We start from the raw sequence: 22599 nt of genomic DNA, 5'->3' as shown, positions 1-22599 counted from the left end.
AAGTCGTTCCAACGTAACTCTACGCTTCTACAGTGCTCCTACCTTAATGAGTAGGTAAACAGCAGCCAAAGAGACCGGACTTTAGTGGATGTGCTTACCTGAAAATAAACAGAACACCTTATGTAAATAAAAGACTTATACATCTTAAAAACGAAATAATTAAAATTTATGTAAATCTGTTAAATCCTAGAAAGAGCAAGTGTCAAAAATTACTAACATTCTGACCGTAAGTTAATACCACTCAATAACCTGCCAGTTATCTCATTATAATATGTTGTCCCCCAATTTTCTCGCGTTTCATTACTTGTTTACGTTAGAACAAACTATAAGCAAATTTGTTCATAACACTCAACGTTATAACAAACTATAAGCAATGCTGAGTTTGCAAAACCACAGCAGATCGATTGACGTCTGTAGTTGACGGGACGTCTACCTCAGGAAGAGAAAACGAACTTGGAAGACTATAATAAGAAGTTATTAAGCATTAAATCAAGTGGATTCTCTCAGTGCAATGCTTCCAAGAAAAACCCCCTTACACATTACATCAGAAGCTCAAGAAATACGGGGAGAAATATTTAATATCTCCCTGAGAATCATTCCATAGAGAGCTGGCCTCCAACTGCGAGGCATGGTGAGTTTATTTCTATTGTTAGGAGAGAGAGAGAGAGAGAGAGAGAGAGAGAGAGAGAGAGAGAGAGAGAGAGAGAGTGAGTGTGTAACTTTTTAAGAGCCAGTGGAAACCAGGAGGGTGACTGAACAGAAACAGTTGGTTCTTACATTTTCGTGAGTAAATATAACTGTCTTTGAATGCTAAAGCCTTAAGCTGCTGAGACGTATGGCATGCAATAAAAAAGAACTACAAGGGGTGAGAGTTGTGATAAACTGAAGTGGTAAACAGTCGCTAAATGGTTTAGTCGTGTGGAGAGAATGAAGGACAACGAGCTGGAAAAATATAATTCCAAGGTGACAGGAGAACTGAGAAAGAAACCCTCAAAGCGCTGGAATAGTTAAATTGCATGGAAGAAGTAGTAGAATGGAAGTAAGTCAGCCATTTTTAGTTTTCGGTAAAAGAAAATTACTGAGAGGGCTATTTGTCTGTCCACCCTCAGATCTTAAAAACTACTGAGGTTAGAGGGCTGCAAATTGGTACGGTGATCATCCATCCTCCAATCATCAAACATACCAAATTGCAGCCCTTTAGCCTGAGTAGTTTTTATTTTATTGAAGGGTTAATGTTACCTATGATCACAAGCTGGCAACGCCATAGGACGGGCCACCACCTGGTCGTGGCTGAAAGTTTCTTGGGGTATGGCTATGCATTTCACGGGCCGTGACTGAAAGTTTCATACAGCATTATACTCGGCGCAGAAAACGTGATTGCGCCGAAGAAACGTGTTGTAGAAGGGTTTGGCGTGCTGGTTGACATGCCTTCCACGTCAAAATATAAAGAACGGTAATGTTCTGGAACTTCCCCAAAGGAGATTCACCCTCGATTTAACAGCTATAGGATGAATGTGGCAGCAGTTTATTATCTTCTTTTTATATGGAGTGACACCTAATTAAAGACTGTATTACTTAACGTGTATATACGTATATGGATTATATAGTGTATATATATGTATATATACATATACATGTATATATATATATATACTAAGTATATGAAGGCAGGCAGGAACACACAGGAGACATTTTGACATTTAATCCGACGTTTCGCAATACATTATTGCATCCTCAGGGAATTCTACAATAGATGTAAATAAAATAATTTTTAAAAACTTTTAAAAAATCATAAAATTAAAAATAGTTATCTAAAAGTCAATTTAAAAGACCAGATTTAAAACACAATAAGTTAAGTTAAAACACAAGTTACAAAAAAAAACAACATGGAATTGAGCATTAATCTACAAGGATTTATTAAAAAATATATAATTATAATAATAATAATAATAAATAACTAAAGGAGTGGAGCTAACCTGCCAGAGCAAAGTCAAGAGTAAAACTGAAGCTAGAAACAAAAAGTAAACAATAAGTGTCTTTTAAGAATAACAACAAAGTCAAGATAAAAAAAGTTGAACAGCCGAGGACTGGGTATTTAAAACAGGAACAAGTTGTTTAATTTTCAGTGTCTCTAAAATAAATAGCTCTTTATGGTTGTTGACTTGTCCAATTATAGAGAAATCTTTGTATTGGATGGTAGTTTTACATTGCAAAGAATGATTTCTTATGTTGGATGCATCTGGGTTGGATAGGCGACATCCAGTTCTATGACTAACCCCACTATGGGAATCGACTCGTACCCTAAGAAGACGCTTCGTGGATCCCACATAATTTCCCATATCACATCTGGGACAAGTATACTTATATACCACATTAGACGTCAATTGACTTTTAGATAACTATTTTTAATTTTATGATTTTTTAAAAGTTTTTAAAAATTATTTTATTTACATCTATTGTAGAATTCCCTGAGGATGCAATAATGTATTGCGAAACGTCGGATTAAATGTCAAAATGTCTCCTGTGTGTTCCTGCCTGCCTTCATATACTTAGTGTGACTGTGCCGAGTGGCCCCCTGCATATTTTGGCTATATATATATATATATAGTATATATATATATATATATATATATATATATATATATATACATATATACATATATATACATATATATATGACATATATATATGTATATATATATATATATATATATATATGTGTGTGTGTGTGCGTGTGTGTGTGTGTGTGTATCTCTCTATATATAGATATTAATTATAGTATAGGATATATATATATATATATATATAAATATATTGTTTTTGCTAGTAATTATTCTCCTTTACAGAAAACACCAAAAGCAATTGTGTGATCTTCGACGATGATCCTCCTTACCCGAGATTTTTACTAAGAATCAAAAGCATAAAAGTAGCTAAAAATCTCAGCAAAAAAAAAAAAAAAAAAAAAAAAAAAAAAAAAAAGGCGCGCGCTGAAAGCAACTCACATGTAGGTTATATAAATCCTAAGTCCAAAACCAACTGATTTTAGATTAACAAGACTAATCTTCGTCATGGAGGGCAAATCCTTCGAGTCAAAATATAATCGCTTTTTCATTTCAGATAAACCAGTAATAGGTAAAAACCATATCTGCTGGGTCACTTCTGCTTAGGTCTGGATATTCGAAGAACGAATCCTTACGAAACTTGCGTCACACCGAAGGGACGTCATATGAAGACTTTGAAGAATCACCACGCTCTTTTAAATATGAGGGATGAAACACGAAGCATTTCCTTGGGTGAAACTCTTGATATATTTCATTTTTATGAGCAGCAATGTTGTCAGAGGGAAAGTTAGCCATGTATTACTGACATCTATCTGCCCGATACATCCTACAAAAATATACCTCGTGTGCGTAAAAAATTAAGTATATCTTAGTTTTACCAGACCACTGAGCTGATTAACAGCTCTCCTAGGGCTGGTCCGAAGGATTAGTTATAATTACGTGGCTAGGAAGCAATTGGTCACTTAGCAACGGGACCTACAGCTTATTATGGGATCCGAACCACATTAAATCGAGAAATGGATTTCTATCACCGGGAATAAATTCCTGTGATTCCACGTTGGCCAAACCAAGAATCGAACTTCGGACCACCGGATTGGTATCCGAACACGAACATCACTCGTCCAACGAGGAACATATGCGTAGTATATTATATAATATAATGTCGGTGCTTGTCAAAATATACCCAGCCGAAATTTAAGCTTCAATTTCTAGGTTTTTTTTTTTTTTTTTAAGCTCTCCAGTAAAGAGATTTGACACTACTTATCTTTCTCGGTGTGACTTAATCAAATAAGAGAGCTTCCTCGTGAGCAAATAATAATCGACTTGGAAACCATTTGACATTGCCTTTTTATGAAAACGAATACCTGTCTGTGTGTGTGTGTGTGTGTGTGTGTGAGAACCTTTTTTGAACCTTTTTAAGTTAGAAAGTCATCCAGTAAGAGGAATCTCTCTCTCTCTCTCTCTCTCTCTCTCTCTCTCTCTCTCTCTCTCTCTGTGAGAACCTTTTTAAGTAAGAAAGTCATCCAGTAAGCCAGTGGGGGAGGAGGAGGGGGGGAGGATGAGGACGAAGGTCGCTTGAACTACGAATCCCTCCATTAAAAATGCAACGGCTTATGAGAGCTGCCTATTTACATGAAACTGAATACATATTGCCATCAAAAGACTTTTCGGAGAGGGATCAGGTTACGAGGGGAAGATAAAAAACAATAAATAAATAAAAAACCAATGGAGGAGACAAAACCAGCAGCTTCCATTTCGAATTCCTATAACTTTTCACGGCGCGGATATTCACTTCTTTAAAAAAAAAAATAAAAAAAACACATTCCTGTATACCTTACATCTATAATTCTTTCTACAAGGATTTCCGCAAATTTTCTTCATTATTCCATTTTATCCATTACTGTTCGCCCCGCTATTCCCCTTTTATCCTTCGTTCACTATGACAATCTTCTCTCCAATATGTGTGGGAATATTCCCACTTTTTGACCAATCGGTATGCGACGCCATTTTCCACAAAGAGGGCACTCTGAATCAATGAATACGTGCATCGTGAAATTTTGGTTTAAGAGAGCGAAAACAGGAAGATGATGGAGTGGTTGGACGGGAAGATAGAAAGAGCTAAACACTAAATGAGATGAAGAATAAGGATCTCAAGGAGACACTAAGTGAGACCACCCAACTTGTTCTTGCAAGGAAACGTTAAGAGTTGACAGAAAGATCGATAGAAGATGGAATAGCGACAGAAGTCAAAGGCTCAAAAGTGGGTGAAGATATAAAAGTCAAAGACTCAAAAGTGGGTGAAGATATAAAAGTTAAAGGCTCAAAGGTGGTTGAAGATATTAAAGTCAAAGGCACAAAAGTGGGTGAAGATATAAAAGTCAAAGGCTCAGAAGTGGCTGAAGATATAAAGGTCAAAGTCTCAAAAGTGGCTAAATATATAAAAGTCAAAGGCTCAAAAGTGGCTAAAGATATAAAAGTCAAAGGCTCAAAAGTGGCTGAAGATATAAAAGTCAAAGGCTCAAAAGTGGGTGAAGATATAAAAGTCAAAGTCTCAAAAGTGGCTGAAGATATAAAAGTCAAAGGCTCAAAAGTGGCTGAAGATATAAAAGTCAAAGGCTCAAAAGTGGCTGAAGATATAAAAGTCAAAGGCTCAAAAGTGGGTGAAGATATAAAAGTCAAAGGCTCAAAAGTGGGTGAAGATATAAAAGTCAAAGGCTCAGAAGTGGTTGAAGATATAAAGGTCAAAGGCTCAGAAGTGGCTGAAGATATAAAGGTCAAAGTCTCAAAAGTGGGTGAAGATATAAAAGTCAAAGGCTCAAAAGTGGGTGAAGATATAAAAGTCAAAGGCTCAAAAGTGGGTGAAGATATAAAAGTCAAAGGCTCAGAAGTGGCTGAAGATATAGAGGTCAAAGTCTCAAAAGTGGGTGAAGATATAAAAGACAAAGGCTCAGAAGTGGATGAAGATATAAAGGTCAAAGTCTCAAAAGTGGCTGAAGATATAAAAGTCAAAGGCTCAAAAGTGGGTGAAGATATAAAATCAAAGTCAAAAGTCAAAAGTGGGCTGAAGATATAAAAGTCAAAGGCTCAAAAGTGGTGAAGATATACAATAGTCAAGTCTCAAGTGGGGGATGAAGATATAAAAGTCAAAGGCTCAGAAGTGGCTGAAGATATAAAAGTCAAAGTCTCAAAAGTGGGTGAAGATATAAAAGTCAAAGGCTCAGAAGTGGCTGAAGATATAAAGGTCAAAGTCTCAAAAGTGGCTGAAGATATAAAAGTAAAAGGCTCAAAAGTGGGTGAAATTATAAAAAGTCAAAGGTCTCACGAGTGGCTGAAGATATAAAGGTCCAAAGCCTCAAAAGTGGCTGATATAAAAGTCAAAGGCTCAAAAGTGTGCTGGAAGAGATAAAAGTCAAGGCTCAAAAGTGGCTTGAAGATAAAAAGTCAAAGGTCAAATGCAAAAGGTCAAAGCAAAAGTTTGGGTGAAGATATAAAAGTCAAAGGCTCAAAAGTGGGCTGAAGAATAAAATGTCAAGGCTAACAAAGTGGGTGAAGATATAAAAGTCAAGGCTCAAAAGTGGGTGAAGATATAAAAGTCAAAGCTCAAAAGTGGGCTGAAGATAGTAAAGGTCAAAAGTAAAGCTCAAACGTTGGGTGAAGATATAAAAGTCAAAAGGCTCAAAATGGGGTGAAGATATAATAAAGTCAAAGCTCAAAAGTGGCTGAAGATATAAAAATCAAAAGGCTCAAAAGTGGCTGGGATATAAATCAAAGGCTCACAATGGGTGAAGATATAGTCAAAGGCTCAAAAGTGGGCTGAAGATATAAAAGTCAAAAGGCTCAAAAAGTGGGTGAAGATATAAAATCAAGGCTCAAAAGTGGGTGAAGATATAAAAGTCAAAGGCTCAAAAGTGGGTGAAGATATAAAAGTCAAAGGCTCAAAAGTGGGTGAAGATATAAAAGTCAAAGGCTCAAAAGTGGGTGAAGATATAAATCAAAGGCTCATAAGGTGGCTGAAGATAAAAGTCAAGGCCTCAGAAGTGGCTGAAGATATAAAAAGTCCAAAAGGCTCAAAAACGTGGCTGAGAGTATAAAAGTCAAATGCTCAAAAGTGGCTGAAGATATAAAAGTCAAAGGCTCAAAAGTGGCTGAAGATATAAAACTCAAAGGCTCAAAAGTGGGTGAAGATATAAGTGTCAAAGGCTCAAAAGTGGCTGAAGATATAAAAGTCAAAGGCTCAAAAGTGGGTGAAGATATAAAAGTTAAAGGCTCAAAAGTGGGTGAAGATATAAAAGCCAAAGGCTCAAAAATGGGTGAAGCTTGGGGTCAAAAGGATGCTGCTGACGCTTTTCCGTAATGCCTATAGTCCACTGCGTGAGGTGCACTGACGACAGTTACCCCATAAGGGCTTGGCATTCAGCCGATTCATCATCCATAATGTCTGTAAAGGTCATATTGCAGTTCAGACTCACAGTTGAGGTCATATTGTAATTCAAACACACAGCTGAGGTCATACTGCAGTTCAAACACATAGTTGACGTCATATTGCAGTTCTGACACTATTGAGGTCATACTGCTGTTCAAACACACAGTAGAGGTCATATTGCAATTCAAACACACAGCTGAGGTCATACTGCGGTTCAAACACACAGTTGAGGTCATACTGCAGTTCAAACACATAGTTGAGGTCATACAGCAGTTCAGACACACAGTTGAGGTCATATTACAATTCAAAGACACAGTTCAGCCATCATAGAGTTGAACAAACGCAACGCTACCCATGCATGAGACTCAGTGAGTGTACGAGGATTTATGATATATAATTCACTCTGTGGTTATGTTATTCCAAAGTTAAGGCGATTACGATATTAATGGGTTACTTAATTTTGCTTAATACAGTATATTATGTGTATATATGTATATGTATATGTATAGGTGTATGGTATATGTATATGATATATATATAATATATATATATACATATGTATATATATATAATATATATATATATATATGTATATTTAATTATTATATATATAATATATATATATATATATACACACACACTACACACACACACACACACACACACACACACATATATAATCATATATATATGATAATATATATATGTATATACAATATAATATATATATATATATATATATATGTGTGTGTGTGTGTGTGTGTTTGTGTTATGTGTGCGTGTGTATGCATGCCAAAACGTGCAAAATTTACTAAAGAACAAACTGGACGAGTCTTCTTTGATCGTCAAACAAGTTTGTAACAAACAAAAAGATACAAAGAAACACACACATCCATATGACTGACTGACGCCAAAGCTTATAGTATATATGAATCACCCTTTCATTCCTCTCTCCCTAATTCCCGACTCGAATGCACAGAAACGCCTTGGCGGTGTCATAACGAGGTCAATAATCCTGGCAATTTATTAATGCAAAGTGACAGAGTTATGTGGTGTCAGCTATATGGAGGCTTGTTGAAATACAAATTCAAATATCATTCACGTATTCTTGCAGACGTATATATATATATTTTTTTCTTTTACTGTAATACATCAGTATAATATGAAGATAAAAAGTCCGTAAAACACTCAGAAGTTGCAACCGTAAATTTCAAGCACTTTCTTCTGTGCCACTGCTCACTGGTAAAATATGGACATGTTTTACCACTGGACCGCGACAGAGAAGGCAGTGCATGAAATATACTGTTGCAGAGTTCAAACACTGTTTTAGGGGAATTTTATCTTCCTATATATATAATATATTACTATATATATATATATATATATATAGATAGATATATATAATATATATACAGTAACAGATTATATTACATATATACATATACATATATATAGATATATATATATATATATTAATATATAGATATAGATATAGATATTATACGAATCTTCGGAAGGTATCCATGAAACGAGTGTAAAAGGATCAAGTTTATTATAACGAAACGTTTCGCACATGACACATCTGTGCATCATCAGTCTGCAAGGAGCAATAAGACAAATAAATGACATATAAAACCATAAAACACAAACAGAACTCACATGTATTAAAATAGTCTTAAAATTAACCAAAAAAAGTACAAAGTAAAAACAGTAAAAAGAGAGAGAACACCCAAACACTAACCGTCCATGAGGAGAGAAGAATGGAATGACCTGTCGTTAAATGTATGTATGTTATGTATGTATGTATATATATATATATATATATATATATATATATATATATATATACAAATGCATGTATGCGTGTATGCATATCACACACACACACACACACACACACACACACACACATATATATATATATATATATATATATATATATAGTATATATATATATATATATATATATATATATATATATAATATAAGACGATCTTCAGTGACGATAAGACAAGACAGTTTACAGACAAGGAGCGGACGCGTCCTCAAAGGACCATCGTTTTAAATACGTCTCTGAACAATAATTCTATCATCATACGTCTCGGAATATTAATATTACCGTTATATGTCGTAGGAAGTACGTCTCAGAAATATAATTTTACCCCCATACGTCTGTCAGAATATGTACTGTTCTCTCTAAGCATAAATAAAAATTTAGGAAGATGAAACAAAGCATAATAGAGAACGTGTGTGACAACTGAAGCTACTGAACGTGGCCACATAATTTAGGGTACCACATGGACCTAGTACACGGTCGACCATCTTAACACCTTCATACAGCAATATACACTGTACAGAAAACTCGACTGCGCCGAAGAAACCTCGACGCATTGTTTCCTTGTTAACTCTATCATTAAGTGCAACCTTTTCTGCTCTTCAATAAGTGCATAGTCACACCCGCGTTATAAGGACGGTGATAAACAATTCTAACTTACCATACGAATCCTCAATAACATTTTCGCTTCCAGAGGACACACCCCAGTTCCAGATTTCTCCTTCCGAATTCACTCCTGACCCCCAAGAATTCTTCCCGATGTCTTTGAGATCCTCCCTAATCTCGTGAAAAAGTCCCCAAACCTCTCGAGGATTCGCCCTGGCCTCTGGGGGATTTGCTCTGACCTCCTTTTTGATTCCCCTTGACATCCGCGGGATCCTTACGACCTCGTAGGAATTTCCCCTAACCTTCTCAAGGGATTTCTCATACTATGATTAAGATTTCCCTAATTCATTTCAGGTTCTCTTTTACTCAAGGACCTTGCTTTTACTCTCATTTAATGGTTCCATTACCCTTTCGAAGATTCACTCGACGCCCTTTGAGATTCCCCCTGCTCCTTTCAGTATTTACCCTGCACCCTGCAGAATTATCCCCGTTCCCTTTTTGATTTTACCCTAGACCCCAATTGCTATCTCTAGAATTCAATTCTCGCTGTTTCCGTAAACTTTGTTGGTGATGCAGGCACAGATGGGTAAAATGCTGGATACTTCAAACACATCAATTATAGCATGACAAAAAGGCTCCTTTTCTCTCTATCTCTTCAGCTATAGATCTATATCTATATCTATTATATATAGATATATAATAGATATATATATTTATATATAATATATAGAATATATATTATCTATGATATATATATATATATATATATATTATATATATATAATATAAATAAATATATATATATACATATATCTTAGTTTTCCCAGACCACTGAGTTGATTTACAGCTCTCCTAGGGCCGGCCCGATGGATCAAATATTTTCAAGTGGCTAGGACCAATTGGTCACCTAGCAACGGGACCTACAGCTTATTGTGGGATCTAAACCACATTATATCGAGAAATGAATTTCTATCAACGGAAATAAATCCCCCTGATCCGCGTTGGTCGAGCCGAGAATCGAACTTCGGACACTCACTCGTCCAACGAGGAATATATATATAATATATATAGATATATATATATATATATATATATATATATATATATATATATATATATATATATATTATATATATCCTTTTCTCTATCTCTTCAGATATAATATATATATATAGTATATATAATATATATAATATATAATATATATATGAGAGAGAGAGAGGGAGGAGGGGGGAGGGGGGGCCTTTGCTAAATTTGATCTGGGCCACGAGTCAAATACCACATCAGTCAGGAAACACACATCAGTGACTCAAATCGCTCTGTACTTTGAAACCCTAAACAGAGAGACACGGTTGGTGTGGGGAAACTGGAGGATTTTATTGCGTTTTTTTTAATATCATTCACTTCAATGGAACACTGTATGTCTGTTACCAAAATCTCGTTTAATTTGTTATTCAAGAGGCGATTTATCTGTCACCCATGAAAGTGAATTTTTTTTCTCTTTAATATTTGTAAGCTAATGTGTTAATATGTAGATAACTAGGTGCCAACCTGTGAAGGCAATAATGACAGGAATTAATCTATCTATTTATCTATTTATCTATATGTGTGTGTGCGTGTGCATATATATATAAAATATATTATATATATATATATATATATATATATATATATATATATATATATATAAAGTCATTAACACCATGGTAAAAGAACTAGAGGGATTGAGTGGCCAAAAACCCATGAAAAAAAAAGAAGACAAATCGACCATAACCCCAATGGTAAAATGACAAACCGGCAAGACAATAACCTCATGGGAAAAAAGGACAAATCGGTCATAACCTCATGGAAACATGACGCATTGGTCACAACCCCCATGGAAAAAATGACGGAGCCGCCATTACCTTATGGAAAAAAATGACATATTGGCTATATCCTCACGGGAAAGTGACAAACTGGCCATAACCCGTGAGAAAAAAATAACAAAGTGGCCATAAACCCACGAAAAGAATGACAAAGTACCAGAACCCCACGAAAAAATGACAAAGATGCCACAATCCCATAAAAAATTATAATTATCGTTTTTTCAGGGGAAATGTCACAAGATATGGAATAACTGAAGGCTGAGAAATGAACCAGATGTTTTTACATCATTCCTAATACTTTTTTTTTTATTTGCAATAACTAAGATTCTTACATCATTCCTAATATTTTTTTATTTGCAATAACTAAGATTCTTACATAATTTCTAATATTTTCTAATTTGCAATAACTAATATTGAATTAAGCACCCACATAAATAAAATTGGCGGAGGAAAAAAAAAAAAAAAAAAAAAAAAGATGGATAGGCCCACAGGACCACAAGCAAGATACTCCCTCTGGGGGTCAGGTACTTCGATAGTTTAATTACCTAAGTAGTTCCCTCTGAGGGCCTAATGACGCGGAAGTTCGGCCGATGCAATTACTCACCCTAATTCCATAACCACGTAAAATCAATACCTGAGAAAATGACTACCTGACATCTTTCGGTTCATTTAAAACAGAAATCATCACACGCAGGTTAATGGCCTTCTATGAAAACAATGGAAAATATAATGGGATAGGATTATATAATTTACGCCAAAGGCTAAGCGCTGGGACCTACGGGGTTATTCAGCGCTGAAAAGGAAATGGACAGTAAGTAGGTCTCAAAGGCGTAACATGAGGAAAGCCTCAAAGCAGTTGCACTGTGAAACATTTGTTAGAGAGGGTGGAAAGTCAGATGGAAGCAAGATAATATGAACGGAGGTACAGAAAAAGGAATGAAAGAGGTTGCAGCTAGGGGCCGAAGGGACGCTGCAAAGAACCTTAAGCAATGCCTACAGTGCGCAGCGTGAGGTGCACTGACGGCACTGCCCTCCCTCCAGGGATGGAATAATAAATAATAATAATAATAATAATAATAATAATAATAATAATAATAATATAATAATAATAATAATATTCCACAAGAAATACCAGATCAAGACTATTATGAAAATGGCTGGTAATTCCAGTTCCTGGAGGTGAACAGGCTTAAGAACTGGATAAAAAAAACTATTATTATGTTTGTAATCTTCACTAGAATTTTGAATATTTCAAGTCTACTATACGGAACAGGCATTACATCAGGATAATCTTCATCATTAAAAAGGAATAAGCAACATCATGGTAAAAAATTATCAACATCAAGATCATAGGTAGCATTATAAATAAACAATGAACATCAGGATAATGAGCATCAACATAAACAAACATGAGGATCAAAATAACGATACATAAAAAAAGTAATCTCCACCACGACGATAAGCATCATGATAAAGTAACAATTAACATTTCGATGATAACCGTAATGATAAAAAAAATAATCAACAAAAGGATGATGAGCATAATAATAAACAAAAATAATGAACATCAGACAAACAACTATCATGAAAAAAAGTAAAAGATTGGAATAATATAAAACACTGAAATGCAGTCAAAATTTCCAGAAATATTTGACAGAAGTTATTGCTCGAGTTGGCTACGGGGGAGAAGCTGTGAGAGTAAGAGAACCATGCAAACAAGGCGGGATCCGAGCTCCTGCTTACTCGGGCCGCGTGCTGTAGTCAAATAGAGCGTTCTTTCACCAACAAAAACTAAAATAACTACGCTATATTTTATTAGACATCATTGTTCTGTACTGTTTAACATGAGCATTATTGATTTTTTTTACATTTCAATTCTAATAAATAAATCCTATCCTAAAATTCCTGAACGTTTTACTTAATGCGGAACACCATTTCCTACTAACCTCCACAACAAGAACAACAACAGCAACAAAGTAGCTTGTAAAATAGCCAAGGGGTTCGAAGAGCTCTCTCCAAGTGTACTTATCTTTTCTATCATTTACCCTGGCAACTGGCTCTGTTCTCTTTCATTCGCCAAGATAAGACAAAACATATCTAATCCCACTTCTAATCGAAATAATAAATTTCCCTTTTCATTCAATAAAAACTGCAGACCATAATATCTTAGTGAAGACACCTGTTAGTAAAAGGAAAGAACTTTGGTTGCAAAAACTGCGGTTGAGAAGTGATTACCTATGTTAACCGATGCAGTAATGTTTACATTATCATAAATTTCCAAGGACGACGAAACCATTAAGAACTAGAATAAATAAACAAAACGAATGAAACGCATGGAAAAGAAAGGGAACAAATATGGAAAGAGGAAAACCATGAATGTATTTATGAAAAAAAAATCCTATGAGGAAAAAAAGAATAAAAATACAACTAGAATGGCATTTATATAAGAGATCCTGGGTACATTTGGCGTACTTAAATAGCACCCAGTAATAAGATGGAACGATCCCTGGGCTGAATGATAACAAATCTAAACGTGAAGATTATTATCAAGAGCCTGTCGTTTTTAAAAGGAAAATATAAATACGGGACACCACACACACACACACACACACACACACACACACACACATATATATATATATATATATATTATATATATATATATATATATATATATACATACATACACATGTATATAAACAAAAATATATACATATAAATATAAGAAATATTTTATGTGTAATATTTATATGTATATATATATATATATATATATATATATATATATATATATATATATATATATAGATATATATATATAAATATATATATATATATATATATATATATTTATGTACTTTTTTTTTTGGTAACATCAAATGTTATTTGTGAATGAACGGCCGCTGTTGTTTCGACTTCAGTTGCAACAGTGGGATTTTCTCCCAGTTCAATCTTTGGATTATTGTACTTCTTTACTTTCTGGATGTCTATGCTTCGCTGTCCAACCACTCTAACGCCCTCTTGTCACTTTCTGCGCATGAGTGAATGGTTATATCTCTAGAAGCACGCCATGAATACCCCATATACGTCTACACCTTGCTGGTACAACAAGAATCTTTAGCTAATAAACAGAGTTATGACATGCCGTCGTCCAGCTCGGGGGCTAGCCTACCTCACTACTGAGGGATGAAAGTGACATGGCATAAGCCTTGGGACGGTACGAAATGTCCCTAGGGTAGGGACATTCCTTCTCCTTCCTGAACTTTCTTTACTTTGCCGACATCTTTTGCGAGATTCGTAGACATGTCAAAGAAGTTAATGACTTGCATAAACAAAATCAAAGCAATAGATGTAAAAAGAAAAAAGAAATAATAAATAATATAAAATTTAATTTATACTACACATAAAAGTAAAAAAGAAAAAAAAATCTGCAGTTTTTAGTTTACAGCTGAACGCTGCGTAATATACTAGTCTAGTCAGCTACTCATAGCCAGAGTGACCTTGAAGATACTTCGGCCTCATCTAATATTGTCGACGCTTAAAATTTAACCTCACTGGTAATTTGGTAATTAAGGAAAACTAAAAGGTTGACTAAAAAAATTTTTTTAAAAAGCTTGTCTATTCTGATTAATTATTATCTGCAATGTGGCAAGAAATGAAAACGCTAATGAATGAGTGACCTAACCTGATGTGCTGATATATCTTGCTCATTAACCTATATCTCTTTGTTTTTTCGGGTTGGTCAGTAACCAGTAACCCCTCCTGATCGAGATGGATTCACTAGCTTAGCTGCATGGGAAACAGAGACAAAAAGTAACCCATTTTTATAACCTCATATCCAAAACAAACTTATGAGAACCTGATAGCTAATATGTGGAGCCACTCCCAATACGAGAATACTACTACTACTACTACTACTACTACTACTACTACTACTAATAATAATAATAATAATAATAATAATAATAATAATAATAATAATAATAATAATATGTCCTTAGGAAACCTGATATACCAGCTACATGCTGATGAGAAAAAGACAATAAGAAGAATAGAGAAGATTTTATATAAATTAAATTCCGTTGAAACAGCTATAATATTCAATAATAATAATGATAATATATTGCGTATCTACAAAATATTCTTTAAAAGAATTACAAGTTCATGTCTCTGGTAACATTAATAAAATAAATTTTTGACAGGTATTACGTCAGCAAGGGCATCTACTAAGTGAACAGCCCATTCTGGCCTATCGAAATAATAAGAGCTTCTGATGGGGAGCCCTATTTCATCAATTGATGGGCAACACAAACAGAACCACGAGTCTCTCAAATGATCTGACAAGTTGCATAGAATGTTGCCTAAGTCAACATGACTGACGTGGTTCGTACAACGAATGTAGAGTGTAATTAGAAGTTTTCTTTTTCTTCTCGTCACATCCCATTATTCCAAAGACCTTCACAGAAGAAACTGCTCACAGACTCAACCAAAAAATAAATAAATAAAAATAAAGTAAAAAGCGCTATTGAGTTTTCTGTACAACGTATAATGCTGTATAAAAACATCAACTATGACCGGCAGCTCTCCAGTTGCTCACCAGATACGGTAGAGTGAGGAGGATGCGTCCCATACCTCCTAAAAGCACTGCCAGATGCACGATCCATGGCTAACTTTAACCTTAAATAAAATAAAATCTACTGAGGCTAGAGGGTTGCAATTTGGTATGGTTGATGATTGGAGGGTGGGTGATCAACATACCACTTTGCAGCTCTCTAGCCCCAGCAGTTTTTTTTTTTCAGATCTGAAGGAAGACGGACAGACAAAGCCGGCACAATAGTTTTCTTTAACAGAAAACTATAAAAAAAAAAAAAGGGTAAGTTACTAACTTATCCTCAGTGAAGCCTGCACAGAGAATTTTTTCTTCTTAACGCATCCTATTATTTCAAAGACCTTTACAGAACAACTGGTCACAGAGTCAACCAAAAAAAAAATAATAATAAAATAAAAAAAACTAACATCCTCAGTGAATTCTGCGCAAAGAAAACCAGGCGCTCGCTCGCGCGCAGGAGCAATCACTAGGCAAAATGTAGAAGATAAGAATTTCAAGTCATCGTACCAGATACCGGAGGGACAAATTATCAAATTAAGACTTGGGGTACGACAGTGATTATCTTGTTTCACACAGATAAGTCTGAATTTGAGAAAGATAATTGGTAACACGATATGGGACGGATTGATGGAGAAGGTCAAGGAGAGGAGGAGGCGAGGAAGGAGGAAAATGAAGAGAGAGAGAGAAGGGAAAGGCAGAGGGAGAGGATGATAAAGAGTTTGGAAGAAGGGAATAGGCAGCGAACCAGAGAAGGGAAGGAAGTGGATGGTGGATGAGACAGACAAAAGGGCAGAGTGGAAGTGGAGAACTGGTGACACAAGAATAAAACGAGGAAGACAGGAGAGGCCAAATAACATTGTGTAAAAGTGGAGAATTGGTGACACAAGAATAAAACGAGGACGACAGGGGAGGCAAAATAACATTGTGTAAAAGTGGAGAATTGGTGACACAAGAATAAAACGAGACGACAGGGGAGCTAAATAACACAATGTGTAAAAGTGGAGATTGGTGACACAAGAATAAAACGAGGACGACAGGAGAGGCTAAATAACATTGTGTAAAAGTGGAGAATTGGTGATACAAAATTAAAACGAGGAAGGACATTAGAGGCAAAAATAACATTTGTGGTAAAAAAGTGGAGAATTGGTGATACAAGAATAAAACGAGGATGACAGGAGAGGCAAAATAACATTGTGTAAAAGTGGAGAATTGATGATACAAAAGTAAAAACGAGGGAAGACAGGAGAAAACCACATTGTTGTAAAAGTGGAGAATTGGTGATACAAGAATAAAACGAGGATGACAGGAGAGGCAAAATAACATTGTGTAAAAGTGGAGAATTGGTGATACAAGAATAAAACGAGGAAGACAGGAGGAGACCAAACTAACAAAATTGTGTTAAAAGTGGAGAATTGGTGATACAAGAATAAAACGAGGAAGACAGGAGAGGCCAAATAACATTGTGTAAAAGTGGAGAATTGGTGATACAAGAATAAAACGAGGATGACAGGAGAGGCCAAATAACATTGTGTAAAGTAAAAGTCGAGAATTGGTGATACAAGAATAAAACGAGGATGACAGGAGAGGCCAAATAACATTGTGTAAAGTAAAAGTGGAGAATTGGTGACACAAGAATAAAACGAGGACGACAGGGGAGGCTAAATAACATTGTGTAAAAGTGGAGAATTGGTGATACAAGAAGAAAACGAGGATGACAGGGGAGGCCAAATAACATTGTGTAAAGTAAAAGTGGAGAATTGGTGACACAAGAATAAAACGAGGACGACAGGGGAGGCTAAATAACATTGTGTAAAAGCGGAGAATTGGTGATACAAGAAGAAAACGAGGATGACAGGGGAGGCCAAATAACATTGTGTAAAGTAAAAGTGGAGAATTGGTGACACAAGAATAAAACGAGGACGACAGGGGAGGCTAAATAACATTGTGTAAAAGTGGAGAATTGGTGATACAAGAAGAAAACGAGGATGACACGAGAGGCCAAATAACAACATTGCATAAGAGAAGCGGCAGTGAAATTAGAAAAGTGGCAAATGACAAGGCATTAAATACGAGGAGGAGAATAGAAGATAGAGGCGGCGATTACAATCGTCTGTCAGAGAAAAAAGCTGGAAATTTGCCATTTTTAATTAAATCGTCTCGTGGCGTAATTAAAGGAACTGTCCGTAATTTTACCCCTTGAAAGTCGTGGTGTGACAACAAAAAGGAAAATGAATTCTCAAAGGAAAAAGGCGCTTATAAAATCTCAAATCGGGCACATTAAAAATCTATGGATGAAACTGTATAGAAGAAATTACATACTTGTACGTTTTACAAACTTGCCGTCACGCACCAATCCCCAACACACTGCGCCACTCACCTCTATCTTGACCACATTCTTATTCTCCCTCTCCAATGCCCAATTGCCACTTACATTTCAACACTAAACCAGTCACTCTATTTTCTATGTATTCGAACAAAGCTTCTCCTCCATCATGAAAAGTCTTAATCGCTCTTAAAAGCTCATCTCCCACAACCATGCTTCCTCATCAACCTCAACATGATCAGACTTTTAGTTCCTCGTTGGACGAGTGGTTTACGTGCTCGCCTACCGACTCGGTAGTCGCGAGTTCGATTCTCCGCTCTGCGAACGTGGAATCAAGAGGAATTTATTTCTCGTGATTAGAAATTCATTTCTCGATATAATGTGGCTCGGATCCCACAATAAACTGTAGGTTACGTTGTTAGGTAACCAATTGGTTCCTAGCAACGTAAAAATATCTAATCCTCCTGGCCAGCCCTAGGAGAGCTGTTAATCAAGTCAGTGGTCTGGGTAAACTAAGATATACTTGACTTTTTTTACCAGTCTTTTGCTGATATAAGATGCTATTTTTTTCAAGTACATGATAATACACCCCGCCTTTTCCCTCACTTTAAAACTTCTTACATGAAAGCTACTTCATCTAATTCCCTAACTAGACCAACATAGTTCTTTTTCTATTATCTTACTGTATCTTAATTCCCCATTGAAAATCTAACTCTAAACCATCCCCGATATGCAGTGGAACAATCATTTTTCTCACCCAGTCCTTCGGGAATTTCCCCTCCTCTAGACATATGTTACAGACCTGTTATCAGCTGTTCAATCAAGGCGCGTCACCTGTAATTCCATCATCTTTAGGTGCTATTTCCCATTTCCCACAATCTCTCTCAGACAGCATCAGTCAATCTGCACCTTCGTCGTTAACATTTCTCTCCTCATTCGCTTCCTAGTTGAACAGTATTTTGTTCTCCCAATTCCAGTTGAACAGAGTTTTATTCCCCCTACTTCAGTTGAACAGCATTTTATCTCCCTATTTCAGTTGAACAGCATTTTATGTCCCTATTTAAGTTGAACAGCATTTTATCCTCCCTATTTCAGTTGAGCAGCATTTTATTCCCCCTATTTCAGTTGAACAGCATTTCATTCTCCCTATTTCAGTTGAACAGCATTTCATTCTCCCTATTTCAGTTAAACAGCATTTCTTTCTCCCTATTTCAGTTGATCAGCATTTTACTCTCCCTATTTCAGTTAAACAGCATTTTATTCTCCCTATTTCAGTTGAACAGCATTTTATTCTCCCTATTCCCTCAACTTCTCCCATCTACATTTCTTAACTTGCCCTCTTTTCTCTCTCACTTCCTTCTTGGGAGCCTATCCTTCTCCCTCTATGCCTGTTATGTATCAGCCCCCTATCACATACGTTCCTTCATTAAGCCTTTCATTTCTCCATCTCACCCACCGCTTCATTTTAATGATTTTCTTATACTACTTTACCACATATACTACTATAGTAGATTTACATCAACCGTGCATTTGATGTCTAGGCCAGTCCCTTACGACGCTCCTGATTGGCTGTTGATAAGCCAATCACAGGGCTGGAAACTCTCAGTCTCTCTCGAGAGTTCACATAGGCAGGATATATGTTCTCTCTTTGCAGATACGTCTTTCAAAAGTATCTCTCAGGAGAGGTGGAACATACATCCTGCCCATTTGAACTACCTCGAGAGACTGAGAGTCTCCAGCCCCGTGATTGACTTATCAACAGCCAATCAGGAGCGTCGTAAGGGACTGGCCTAGACATCAAATGCACGGCTGATGTGAATCAACTATAGCAGATGTCCCTATAACCCCATCACGAAGTTCTACAGCTAATCTACGCCCTCTGATGAATCATTTCGTCTGTCAGTGCCTTTGTTCGTTTCCACCACAATAAAAAAAAAAAAAAAAAAAAAAAAAAAAACATTCCAGTTAAATCTCCGGTAGGATCGAACGGCTTGAGAGTCTCACCCCCATCAATCAAATAAAGCCCAGAAAATCTGCAAAGCCTAATTTATACTGCGACAAAAAAACTTTGCCATATTCCAGCCCTGTCGGTGTTTGTTTGTTTGTTTGTATCGTCTGTTTACGTTGCATGGAACCAGTGGTTATTCAGCAACGGGACCAACGGCTTTACGTGACTTCCGAACCACGTCGAGAGTGAACTTCTACCATCAGAAATACACATCTCTCATACCTCACTGTAATGCCCGAGAATCGAGCTCCCAGCTGGCAAGGTGGCACGCCAACGCCATACCGACAACACCACTGAGGCGCTGCCCAGTCGGTGTGAGGAACGTCGTGACAAGTAGTCGGAACTTTGAAAAATAGCGCTTTCAGGAAAGAAATGAAGACCTGGATGCCCTAGAGAGAGAGAGAGAGAGAGATAGAGAGAGAGAGAGAGAGAGAGAGAGAGAGAGAGAGAGAGAGAGAGAGAGAAGGACTTCACACAGACAGACATGAATAAAGATATCATGAAAAATTTTGTGACATTTAATTTACCTATAAGCATTATCCTCTCTCTCTCTCTCTCTCTCTCTCTCTCTCTCTCTCCTCTCTCTCTATATATATATATATATATATATATATATAACCTATAATATATATAATATGCATATATTTGTGTGTGTGCATGTGTATGCGTGTATGTATGTATACGCAGACGTATTAGACAACCACCTAACGAAAAATAAGGAGGAACGTAGGCCTAACAACCAGCCTCCCCTAAAGGAAGATACTAAAGTTGGGTTTCTTCAAAAAGAGAAGATTATACGAGATATCACCGACGACAAAGCCTGGAAGACAAATCCTCAATTATTCCTCAAAAAAAAAAAAAAAGGTGGAGGAAAAAATCAAGATAGCTGCTAACAGCTTTACACTGTAATAAGGAATTTAGTTTCTCTCATACACTTTGAAGGAAGTAACATCAGTTACTTTGAAGTGACTAATATTAATTAGTTTGAAAAAATTGGAATTAGTTACTTTGAAGTAACTAGTATTAGCTACTTTGAAGTAACTAATTTTAGTTAGTTTGAAATAACTGATATTAGTTACTTTGAAGTAACTAATATTAGTTACTTTGAAGTAACTAATTTTAGTTACTTTGAAGTAATTAATATCAGTTACTTCAAAGTAACTGACAGTAGTTACTTCAAAGAAACTGATAGTAGTTACTTCAAAGTAACTGATATTAGTTACTTTGAAATAACTGATATAACTTACTTTGAAGTAACTAACATCCGTTCCTTTTAGTAACTAATATTTGTAAGTTTGAAATAACTGATATCAGCTACTTCGAAGTAACTAATATCAGTTACTTTGAAGAAACTAATATTAGTTACTTCGTATCAACTAATATTAGTTACTTTGAAGTAACAGATATCAGTAACTAACTCTAAAAAATTCGAGTGAGTTTTAATCCCCAAGGATCTCATCCTCAAAGGGGCTCCAAGTTCCGAGAAACTGACATTAATTTCCTGGACGACATCCTCCTCCTACCCAAGCGACTCCAAGCAAAAAACAAGCACACAGACAAAAAGTCACCAAGAAGTAATCTCGAACCAGGACTTAAAACCTGCAGCAGTGCTGAAAAAAAGGAAAAAAAAAAATACACAGAACAGAAAAAACCGCCTAACATGAAAAACGCGCTGACATTTTCTTTAAAAATAAAACTGAAACGTAATTAAATTTACCTGCAAAATGAAAATCTTTTTCATTTCATATTCAGAATTCGTTCTGTCATTTGTACCTGTAAAACCGCATGACATCCAGAATGATGGACTGGTCCCCCCCCCCCCCCCTCTTCCCCAACCCAAAGCCTTCCCCCATTTGACTCATGCTTGCGTCACAAGACCTCTCCCTCATTCCCACCCCCCTTCCCTTAATGTTTCCATCCACCCCCAAACCCCTCCCACTCCCCTACCCCCACAATGACCCAGGCCATCCACGCAACTGTGTGTAGTAGGCAGGAGTTAATTAAATGGGGTTCCTTTTTTAAATATCAGCCTCATTTCCTTTTATGTCCTTTTCAACTTTCGGCTCAGGATTTTCCTTCAATGAAGACTTCACAAGAACGAAAAAGCATTCCAGTATGCAAATATATACTCGAGAACGAGACTGTATTAAGAGAGAGAGAGAGAAGAGAGAGAGAGAGAGAGAGAGAGAGAGAGAGAGAATAAGATGAATAAGAGAACCAAAATGAGATTTCCCCCAAACGAGGAAAAATAAATAAAATGAGATCTCATTGCTCTTAACGCCACGACTTACACTATATCCTCCTCTCGTGAGGAAAACGTACAATGAGCAAAAAAAAAATAGAGCTTTTCATTACGAATATCTTCAAGGT

At 36.1% G+C, this 22599-nt stretch overlaps 2 protein-coding genes across 5 annotated transcripts in view; one reads left to right on the top strand and one right to left on the bottom strand.

Annotated features, from left to right (window-relative positions):
• Window positions 1-6915, top strand: part of LOC135212424 (vesicle-associated protein-like) — a 50894-nt gene extending 43979 nt beyond the window's left edge. Inside the window, exons 4-5 of the mRNA XM_064245791.1 lie at window positions 4768-5617; window positions 6671-6915. Of these exons, the coding sequence (XP_064101861.1) occupies window positions 4768-5617; window positions 6671-6915 (1095 nt within the window). The remainder of the gene's footprint in view (window positions 1-4767; window positions 5618-6670) is intronic.
• The window catches only part of LOC135212547 (high affinity cGMP-specific 3',5'-cyclic phosphodiesterase 9A-like), a 640308-nt gene that overhangs the window by 567531 nt on the left and 50178 nt on the right, over window positions 1-22599 (bottom strand). The window lies entirely within an intron of this gene.

Source organism: Macrobrachium nipponense, chromosome 41 (assembly GCF_015104395.2).
Source record: "Macrobrachium nipponense isolate FS-2020 chromosome 41, ASM1510439v2, whole genome shotgun sequence".
In the NCBI taxonomy this organism is placed as follows: domain Eukaryota; kingdom Metazoa; phylum Arthropoda; class Malacostraca; order Decapoda; family Palaemonidae; genus Macrobrachium; species Macrobrachium nipponense.
Note: the sequence above shows the minus strand (reverse complement) of the source record. Positions and strands in the feature narration are given on the sequence as shown.